The sequence below is a fragment of the Typha angustifolia genome, chromosome 12, assembly GCF_048772165.1.
Source record: "Typha angustifolia cultivar Huaian chromosome 12, ASM4877216v1, whole genome shotgun sequence".
Taxonomy (NCBI): domain Eukaryota; kingdom Viridiplantae; phylum Streptophyta; class Magnoliopsida; order Poales; family Typhaceae; genus Typha; species Typha angustifolia.
Window position 1 is genome coordinate 10,751,622 of NC_133250.1, and position 10,202 is coordinate 10,761,823.

At 40.8% G+C, this 10,202-nt stretch overlaps 3 protein-coding genes across 9 annotated transcripts; 1 reads left to right on the forward strand and 2 right to left on the reverse strand.

The window, feature by feature from the left end:
- Window positions 1-170: 170 nt before the first annotated feature.
- LOC140772543 (uncharacterized) lies at window positions 171-3,118 on the forward strand. Its single transcript, XM_073114667.1, has one exon. It carries the CDS (start codon window positions 282-284, stop codon window positions 912-914), a length of 633 nt encoding a protein of 210 aa, XP_072970768.1. The 5' UTR covers window positions 171-281; the 3' UTR covers window positions 915-3,118.
- A 123-nt stretch (window positions 3,119-3,241) lies between these two features.
- LOC140772542 (probable GDP-L-fucose synthase 1) lies at window positions 3,242-4,986 on the reverse strand. The gene is made up of 2 exons (XM_073114666.1): window positions 4,502-4,986; window positions 3,242-4,434 (listed from the first exon to the last, which is right to left on the reverse strand). Exons 1-2 carry the CDS (start codon window positions 4,518-4,520, stop codon window positions 3,467-3,469), a joined length of 987 nt encoding a protein of 328 aa, XP_072970767.1. The 5' UTR covers window positions 4,521-4,986; the 3' UTR covers window positions 3,242-3,466.
- A 139-nt stretch (window positions 4,987-5,125) lies between these two features.
- LOC140772541 (uncharacterized) lies at window positions 5,126-10,118 on the reverse strand. Of its 7 annotated transcripts, none has more exons than XM_073114663.1 (16): window positions 9,719-10,118; window positions 9,495-9,613; window positions 8,913-9,193; window positions 8,743-8,822; window positions 8,570-8,670; window positions 8,354-8,476; window positions 7,666-7,735; window positions 7,424-7,510; window positions 7,250-7,315; window positions 7,007-7,099; window positions 6,859-6,915; window positions 6,648-6,776; window positions 6,468-6,558; window positions 6,247-6,335; window positions 5,640-5,833; window positions 5,126-5,504 (listed from the first exon to the last, which is right to left on the reverse strand). In XM_073114663.1, exons 3-16 carry the CDS (start codon window positions 9,145-9,147, stop codon window positions 5,408-5,410), a joined length of 1,512 nt encoding a protein of 503 aa, XP_072970764.1. In that variant the 5' UTR covers window positions 9,148-9,193; window positions 9,495-9,613; window positions 9,719-10,118; the 3' UTR covers window positions 5,126-5,407. The 7 variants fall into 7 exon arrangements, with proteins under 7 accessions (XP_072970764.1, XP_072970761.1, XP_072970765.1 ...); XM_073114660.1 differs by having other exon boundaries at window positions 9,491-9,613; window positions 9,719-10,117; XM_073114664.1 differs by lacking the exon at window positions 9,495-9,613.
- Window positions 10,119-10,202: the final 84 nt, after the last annotated feature.

Genomic DNA, 10,202 nt, shown 5'->3' on the forward strand with positions numbered 1-10,202 from the left:
TAGTGCATAAAAAATGATTCATGAGAGGATCCAAATTTCATCCAATAATAAACCGGGTCAGCGGTTACAATCGGATCCATTTTTGGAAATCCCGAACCCGATATGTAGCTCCGCCCCTTACTTTAGCGGGTTATCGGTTCCGTTTCTCACCAAGTATAACATCCAATCCAAATCCTCCATGGTTTCTGCGCCATTTACTGAATTCGCCGCTTAGTCGAAACCCTAGTTTTCGTCTTCCTCTCTCTCTTGCCTTCTCTCTCGCATAGAGACAGCGAGAGGAGATGAGGGTGGTGACGGGAACCGTGGTGTCGTCGTCGCGCGTCTCGCTCTCCAAGGCAGCTGTCATCCTAGCCCGCTTCGCCGACGCGGACACGGCGGCGCCGCTCGAAGTAGCCGCCTACGTCCGGCGCGCCTCCGCCGCATTCGACGAGCTGGCCGACTTCCACCAAGAGATCAAGCTCTCCCGGAAGCGAGCGGAGTCCGAGACCTACAAGGAGGAGCACAGCGAGGAGGAGAAGAAGAGGAAGAAGAAGAAGAGGAAGAGGGGGGCGGAGGGCGAGGAAAGGAGCAATCTTAGTGATGGCGGGATTGCAAAGAGAGAAATTGGAGTCGGGGGTGATGGAAACTTGGTAATGGAGAATGAGAGGAGGAAGAAGAAGAGGAAGGAGGCCAAGGAGGACGAAAGGTATGGTTTTGAAGTGAAAGAGGAGAATAATGGTAGAGTGGAAGAAGAAAGGCATGAAGAGAGGAAAAAGAAGAAGAAGAAGAAAGGGGATTTAGATGAGGAGGAAAGATATACGTATAAGAAGAATAAGAACTATTTGGATATAGGAAAAGAACAGGAGGAATTGGTTGACCAAAGTGAGCAGCATAAGAAGAAGAAGAAAAGAAAGAAATCTGAAGCAGAAGATTAATGGACTAAAGTTTGTTTTTTATTTCCACTGCTAATTCTTCACAAAGATATTGACCACATTTGAGGAGAATCATCTTCTGTTGGCAACTGGAAGTCTGATCCTGCCATTTTTGTTTCTCCTTTCGTTTCACAAAGCGAATCGAGGAGTTGAGCTCGATTTTTCAAATGTTCAATGAAGGTTTTCGGTTTGCGATTGAGGCATTGATGCTGAATTTTCCAAAACCTTCAAGGTGAGGTTTGTATTATGTTGGATTAGAAATTTTGTAACATTAGAGAAGCTTATTGTTCTTAGTTTCAAATACCATGTTTATCATACAATGACATTATCATGCTGAAATTTAGTGTCATCTTTACCAATGCTCTTGACAACTTGTTTATCTTCCTTGTTTTGAAAGGTGTTGTCACTTGATGTATTATTAGTTATTCTTTGTGAATTGTGAGTGTTGGCCAAGACATGTGATTTCTTCTAATTGTTCAAAGCAGTCAAGCATATATTTTTCTAGCAGAATGTAAGTGACATCATGTGTATCTCTGATATTGAATGTATTCTACCGAATTCAGATAGGTGCGAACGTGTATTTCATCATTGATGAATATTATCTTCTTCTACAATAGAATCCTGTAGACTTTGGTAAATTTCACTGAATGTATGATTGTGGTTCATTAAGATGTACAACTCACAGATACAACTTATGATATGTCTGTTCTTGACTCCCTATCATATCAAGCTTGTTCCCTTTGGAATTGTCTAGCTCCAGCAAGTGCACAATTTTCGGTATTTAGCATTGAAATGCTTGTTTAGCTGCCTGATATCAACTTTGAAGAGACTGTTGCATCCAAGGCAAAGATGACTTCAAGTACAGTGCTCATTAAGCAATTGCTCTATAGCTGGATTTTGTGAAAAGGCCTCTCTATCAGCTCAACATGAATGCCTTTCTTTACTATGGTAATCAGGGGGATGTTATCATTCCCTTTGTAATACTGCTTGTTATTTTTGCTTCTTCACCTGCTGTGGTATTATACAATCTACATGAGTTTGATTAAAAATATTTCTGATGTGTTATAAGAGAAATGAGAATTTAATGGTGTCGCGTATTTTATTGCATAGAATCTCGAATAATCAGTATTCTGTGAAGAAAGATCTTGATGCCTTTACTAGCTATTCAAACTTGATACACTTCCTTCAGGTATTCTATTATATCACCAGAGACGGGCATGAGATAGAGCAGAGCAGGAAGGAAGTTGGGATCCGCAGTGCCCTTCTCGTAAACAGTACATACAATAATTTGTCAAGTGATAAAAGGATCTCACTTGTTACATTTGCTACATCTCAAATATCATCTCTATTGTTTATAAAATAGATTACCCAATTCAAGTTTTGTTTGAACAAAAGTGCAGGTTATAGATCAATGCGTTCAATCTAATGAAGGCAAAACAATATCCAAGAAAGATAAAACCAGCGAAATCCTATAAAAATAACCATACAACGGTGACTGAATAATGGTACAAAAAGAGGGCACATATATTAGTAGATTAGAGATAGAGAAAATACATATAATTTGTCAAGAAAAATACATAAAAAGACGGCTCGACCCTACATTGCGAACATGCTGTCTGGAACAAACAATGATCTGAAAAGGCACGACTTGCATTCAAAGAAGAATTTTCTTGTAAACCTAGAATATATGTAATAGATGGAGACTATCAGACAACTATAATTTTGTCGACGAAGCAGTAGCCCTTGTGAGAAATGATAATGTATAGAACAAATACAAGTAGTGGCAGAGAAAGAAATCTGTCGTTTCCAAATACAAGAGTGGAAGCCACATAGCAAAATTATTCTCAAGTAAATGATTATGAGTGGGTTGGGAAAGAAATCTGTCGTTTCCAAATAGGACTACATTGAAGATAGGAAGATGTTTTTGATTAAGAGCAATAGATTAGGACTTAGGAGTTCCTGAATATTAAACTCCAGCAAAATTGAGAAGCTGTCACAACTGAATTCGGATTCTCCGTAGTATCCACATTGCTCGATAGATTAATGAAACAGATAGCTAACAATGAGAGAGTATTTAAAAGGAACATTTGATGTCAGTGATTCCATGAAGAAAACTCAGTAATGCAGCCAATAGAGCAAGCAGAATGAAAGTTTTTAACCAGTATCATCATCATCCCCTAAAATTGGACAAACCGAAATTGTTCGAGCCATGATTGGGATCCAAAGAAGTCATCTTTCCTACTATTTCTAAACATATATAGGGGGAAAAGAGCTATTTTTGACCAGAATCTCAAATCAAAAGCTTTGCAAATATGAAGAACACCATTCCATTTCTTTTGGCCAAATGAGACTATTTTATTGCTAGTAAAGGTCCAACAATTTACGCGACATTACAAACTCATCCAGGCTAGGAGATATTTAAAACAAAGAGCTCCACCTTCAAAGTACCCCCAAGTAATAAAACAACAACAACAACAACAACATCAACAACAGAGATGCCACAATCAAATAAAACGCAGGGGAAAAGAGGAAAGAAACAGAGTTACTTACTCCCCTTATTGCGGCTTTGCGACGTTCTCTACATACCACTTGTATGTCTCGACGAGCCCGTCCTTGAGCGGAACCTTGGGCGTCCATCCCATGGTAGCTATCTTGGAGCTATCCATGAGCTTCCTCGGCGTCCCGTCCGGCTTGGTCGAATCCCAGACGAGCTGCCCCTGGAACCCTACCACCTCCTTGACCATCTCAGCAAGCTCCTTAATGGTGACCTCACTCCCACTCCCAACGTTCACATGCTCCAGCCCTGAGTACTTATCCATCAGGAAGATTACCCCATCAGCAAGATCATCTACATGGAGGAACTCACGGAGAGGAGATCCCGTTCCCCAGACAACGACTTCTTTAGCGCCGGAGACCTTTGCCTCGTGGAACCGGCGGATTAGGGCAGGGAGGACGTGGGAATTCTCAGGGTGGAAGTTATCCTGGGGGCCGTAGAGGTTGGTAGGCATGGCGGAGATGGCGTCGAGGCCATGCTGGATCCGGTACGCCTGGCACATCTTGATCCCGGCGATCTTAGCCACAGCGTACCACTCATTGGTGGGCTCGAGTGGCCCCGAGAGCAGCGCCGACTCCGGGATCGGCTGCGGCGCGAGCTTGGGGTAGATACAGGAGGATCCGAGGAAGAGGAGCTTCTTCACGGAGCCGGATTTGAGCGCGGCGTCGATAACGTTGGTCTGGATCTGGAGGTTGGCGGCGATGAAGTCAGCGGGGAAGGTGGAGTTGGCGTGGATGCCGCCGACCTTGGCGGCGGCGAGGATGACATAGCGGGGCTGCTCGGCGGCGAAGAAGGCCTCGACGGCGGACTGCCGGGTAAGGTCGAGCTCCGCGTGGGAGCGGACGAGGAGGTTGGAGAAACCGAGGGAGATAAGGCGACGGTGGATGGCGGAGCCGACGAGGCCGCGGTGGCCCGCGAGGAAAACCTTCGCGGATTTGTCGGAGACGAAGGAGCCGATCGACGAGGAGTCTGGAAAAGAAGAGAGGGGGTTACGGCTAGGACTTGTAGGGTTTTGAGGGTTTCTAGGGTTTCTTACCTGAGTCGAGAGTTCCCATTCTGGAAGGAGGACGAGAACGACGACAGCGATGGATTTTTTTAGAGCAGAAGACGACTCCTTTTTTTCAATCCCCAGAGGATATAAATATAGAGAAAGGAGAGGGGAAGGCGTTGTAAGCACGTACATCGCACGTGACTGGATCACATTCTGGTGCGAATTTTCGTGCCATGGGAGTCGCGAGTTTGTGACTCGCATCATCATGCATGTGACAGTGCGCATGATCCGATAAAATTAAGATTATAATTATTATTTTTTCCTCCTTCTTAACTAAGTTTGATGTTGAAATTTAATTGCATTGAGATCTCAAAATAATTGTTTATGTTAGAGGCTCTTAAAACAGTTGACTATTGTTAATTAGAAATCAAGTATAGATATATTATTAATAAAAAAAAACTAGAGTTATTTATATGAATGGACATTTTTCACATATAAAATAGAATAGGGTGACAACATTTGTTTCAAAAATTACATGCACTAGCTAGTTAGTTTCAAGTAAAAATAGCAAACAATAATGTCTCCTTCTCTGAGAATGGAGGATTTTTTGAGTTTTTTTTAAGACATTTATGATGGTATAAGAAAAGAAATAAGTTGGCTTCTCAAAGAGAAAAAATAACACATGAAACAGTGTTGACTTCTTCTTTTTCCTCTCTCTAGAATAATTTGACAACTGTGATCAGATTCAAAATGCAATAAGGAAGGCTAGAGTTCTTTTTTGGTTTATTTGAATCATATCAAATACAATACTTCTTTTGACAAAGTCTCCAAATAGTATTTTGTAAGGTGTAAAGATCAAGCCCACATGGTATTATTAGTGAACAAGATCTCGAATTGACTGCAGTGTGGTTGATATATTTGAAGGTTTTTTTTTTTACCTAAAACTGCTTATCATGCTTGCAATGCATCACTGTCATCTGCTTGCGAGGACTTCTGCGAGTTGGCTTCATGCTGTTCTAAATACTCTCTACTATTCATTTCCGTTAATCTGTGGAAAAGAATAAATAGCAACAGTAAGAGATCTAAAGCAGATGAAATTTCATTGGGGATCTTGCAGGTGTTGCAGGGAGGAGAGGTCTGATCCTTTTATGCATTCCAAAGAATTTGGAAGAAGCAATTGTACCTACTAATCGTACGGTCCTTGGCGAATCCTAGCTCATTGTCGATACAGAGGTCAAGGTCATCTCCTTTCTGCGACCGTGAAGATGATCTAGGAGAAAACTTATGGGCATCAGCCACTGTCATAATCCTCTCAAATAACTCGACTGGAGATGCTTCTGCTGTGCATAACAATCTGGCCTTGTTCTCATACATCACCTGTGAAAAGAGCACAGATAGAGATTCGTCAGACAAAAGTGCATCAGGAAACTTATAAAAGCCTGTAAATTGCTCATCTATCATCACTGTTTAATACTCATCACACATAGGAAATATGAATGATGTTCTCTAGAGAAGCCATCCACACAGAATTATATGGAGTACTTGAAGAATGCCGTGAGAAAATTGGACCGGCGTCAGCTGAGAATTTTGCCAATTGGTCTGTACAACATACTGTATATGTATGATATATGCCACTAAAAGCTTCAAAGTTTCCATTTGATATTCTCAATTACCAAAAGTAACCTGATCTTCAATTCCATACCAAAATAAGCTATCTTCTTAGTATGCAGAAACAAAAATAAATAAATAAAAATAAAAAGGTTGGCAGGAAGAATAAGATCAATACACACATCAACCAATGTGACGAATCGATAAGCTGCAGTTCGATTGTGAAGCCCAAACTTGGGGATGCCTTCAAGTGCCAGCGTATGAAAGTTTTCTGCACAGCATAATTATCTCCATCACAATAAAGCATGAAAGCAAGAGATAACATGATTTGCAGCAACAAGTTCCATAATAGCTGAAAAATATGATATCTTATCCTTCACTCACAAAAGGACAGAGGACTCACTAAACAATCCAAAGTAGTCTGCTGCTCCTAAAGGTTTGTCACACAGATCTTCAAAAGGAAAATATGCACAACCATTTGCTCCCAGGGGGACCTAAAAGAATATTTTCTGGTTCATTTACTGTAGCATGAAAACCTTAGTGAACATGCTTAATCCCATCGGATAATTTATTTTGTAAGAACCTGCAATTGACGTCCCATGACAACTTCCACAACTTCAGGTTGAGGTTTGTCCTGTCCTACTAACAAATGAAATTTCTCCTTGAGAAATCCGTTGTTCTGATTTCCAATAAAATAGAAGCCTTGCTCAGCCTGCAGAAATTAAAAGAAAAATTCGACGGTGAAAGCTTAAATGGCAGTAAAACAAGGTTCTAATCTTTTACAGCAAACTCACTGAACCCAATTTTCGATAGTCTAGTGAAGAGCCAATTGCATGAGCTACACATCTTTCCTGCATTGGCAGTTCCAACAAATTCACCAGAGGATAAAAGAAACATAAAAGGAAAATAAAGAAATGGGAATAACCATAAGAAGCTGAGCACCTTTAATGTTTCAATGAAAGGTAAAAAAAGGTCCCGTTGTAAGCCACCTTCATAAAGCTGATCCGGAGCACGATTTGAAGTGGAGATTAGAACCTATAGGTACATAATAACATGTGGACAAAAGAAGAAACCAAAGTAAAAGAAGTAAATCAAAGGTTAATGCAATTTTTAGTGCAAAATCAGAAAGCACGTTAACCTAAAAGAGAAAGGAAAGGTTAGAACCAAGAGCACTGATAATCATACGATGCCTTTGCTGAACAGATGCCGAAATAGCCGGTTCAAAATCAATGCATCAGCAACATCAGTGACCTGCAAAATAAATATGTCAAAATCAATGTCAACAACCAACAGCATGAAGCTAATAATGCAAAGTCTGCCAAGACAAGAACAGGACCTACAGGTTTGTATTAGACATACCATAAACTCATCAAGACATAACAGCACAGACTCATCTGATATCTCTGCTGCAACAACCTCAAGTGGATCCGCCACCCCTTTATGCATCTAGGAATCCACAATTATGACCAAGAATGTACATGGAACATATTATAGATTAAAAATAATCTCGGAAAAATAACATCTGAAGGAGAAAGAAGGAAAAGTTGCAAGTCTCTGAGCTTGATCAAAGTGTGCCACAGGTAATATCGAACTAATCATACCTGAAGGCGGCTATGTACATTCAACATAAAGTCATGAAAATGAATACGCTTTTTCCTCCAATTAGATGGCCTGCATAATGTGAATCAGATAATTGAATATGACAAAATCATGGACAGCACAAGGAAAATGCGTTAACATTATAGTATTATTATTGTCTGATTTACAAGATACACTATGAACAAAAAATACCATGATATTTTTTATGAACTCTAACTACTAGAAACAACAAGGAGTCTTGCACCTTCTCAATGATGGGCGACAATTATATTGATCCTCTGATGAAGTTTTTATCTCTTAGTTAAAGGTCACCAACCTATTACAACTTTAGATCCAGTCAAGTCAATGTAACTTCCAACCAATATTTAATGTATATGAAAATAACAGACCTAATAAGAAGCCAGACAGGCAGACATTTTTTTTTTCATGCAAGTCCTGAAAAACAGTCAATTTACTAAGGATTTTTAAAGAAACTCAACATGAGGACATTTTTTAGGAACCTTACATACCGTGTTAAACTTTAATAACCCTTACTTCTTCACACTGCTTATAAAGAGACAGAAGATTACTTCTTGCAGAGACATTATGGCCTGCTATCTACAGATTCTGACTACCACTTTTGATAAGATATGCATTACACATATTTCAAAGAAAAAGCATCTTGAAGAACCGATCTCTTAATGCACTTACAATTGCTCGTAAAATAAATCCATAAGCATCGTTTTTCCTGTGCCTACTCCTCCATATAGATATAGCCCTTTCACTGGTGAATATGAAGATTGGGAAATGAGACGAGACCATAACCACCGGCTTCTGCTAACCGATTAACCAGACGTATTACACCAAGCATAATAAACAAGAACAAAGATAGCAGGGCACCCTGCTAACAAAGACTGAATCACTTACCTTCCATCTTTCCTAGATGATTTATATCTATCCAATTGGCAGCTATCTTCATGTTCAACAAGCTGTTCATAGAGTCTTTGCAATACTTGAAGCGTGTCAAGCTGAATCATCAGTTAAAAGTAAGGAAATGATATACAGAAAAATAACTAGAGTTTGAACTGCCATGTCCAGACCTGAAAGTTGTCGCCGTCGACAAGATCTCCCGATGCAATTCTCCTCTCATATTCCACCAGTGGACCAGCTCTTTCAACACCTGGAGCAGATGTATACCAAAGAGAACTTGTCAACACAAAGATAAGAGCTCAAAACAATTCAACACATTAAGATAATCTAAGACGAAGACCTCTATTTGAATCATCAGTTGAAGTGGTGGAAAGAGCCCTCAAGAAAACCATATTCTGGCTCGTATATCTACTGATTTCTCTGTCTCGACATGGCTCGTGTGATGAATAAGATACTGAATTGTTTAATGCCAGAGCTTTTCGGCTTCTTCCCAGTACATCCATTGAAATCTCTTCCTCACAAAACCAAGAGAAGTTTCGAACTTGCCGTTGAAGAGATCGGGCTAAAAATCTCATCTTAACCGATCTACAGTCGATCTATCCTCAAATAACACTACTCAACCTAAAAGGCACCAACAAGAAGAGATCAGGATCTCCAAGTTCCTGCATCAGAAGCCTTCAGAATCCAATATATATAAGAAGAAAAAAATCCAAACTTTTACGAGTGGATAGCCAATGATTCTAAAAGTCCAAAAGCAAGTAATCAAACCCAAAAGGGAGCTCGCGATGTCCACCAAAGTTAACAAAAGCAAAAAAATTTAGCACACATCACCATCCGATTTCTCCACGAATTCACGGCAAAGAAGGCAAAGAAGCAGAGGAAAAAAAAAAGAAACTAAAAATGAGACCAGGAATATACCGACCAGACTTCCCTAACTCGACTCTCTAGAAAAGCTCGGAATTGACCGCGATTATGGAGCTCCGCGGCGGCTGGAACCAGTGTTGGAGGGGTGAGGAGTAGGTGGCGTTTCTCTCTCCAAGTCTTTCTCGCCGAGGAGGGGAAAGGTGATGACTTTATTCTTGTCATTATTATAGAATAATAGAGTACGAAATAAGGGGTTAAAAAAAGGAGAGATCACGAGCGCACCGCGAAAAAGTGGCGCAACGACCGATAATTCGGTTCTCGGGGATGTGGGAAGCGGGGATCGGATGCCGCCGCGCTTTTGCGGAGGTCGAGGAGGAGAACGGACGGACGGAGATGAGGAGGAGAACGGACGGACGGAGATGAGGAGGAAAACGGACGGACGGAGATGAGGAGGAGAACAGAGGCCGACGGATCGTACGGCGGGGAGTTTCGAGGGATGAAGCCGCAGTGCCGGTCGGACTCATGCGCACTTCTCGGGGAAAGTGGAGATGACACGTGGGAAGTGAGCTGGATGTGGTGTTCTTTACTACACAGGATACAGCCATGGAAGCCATTAATATCTGATTCGTTTTTCTTCTTTTTTTCCATTTTCTTTCTATGATCAGATTCAAATGTGCATATATATACATCTCGTAGACTACGTGTCCTCTCTCTACGTGTACTTAGCTTTAACCATTTGTTAGTGTGTATATATATATATTAAATC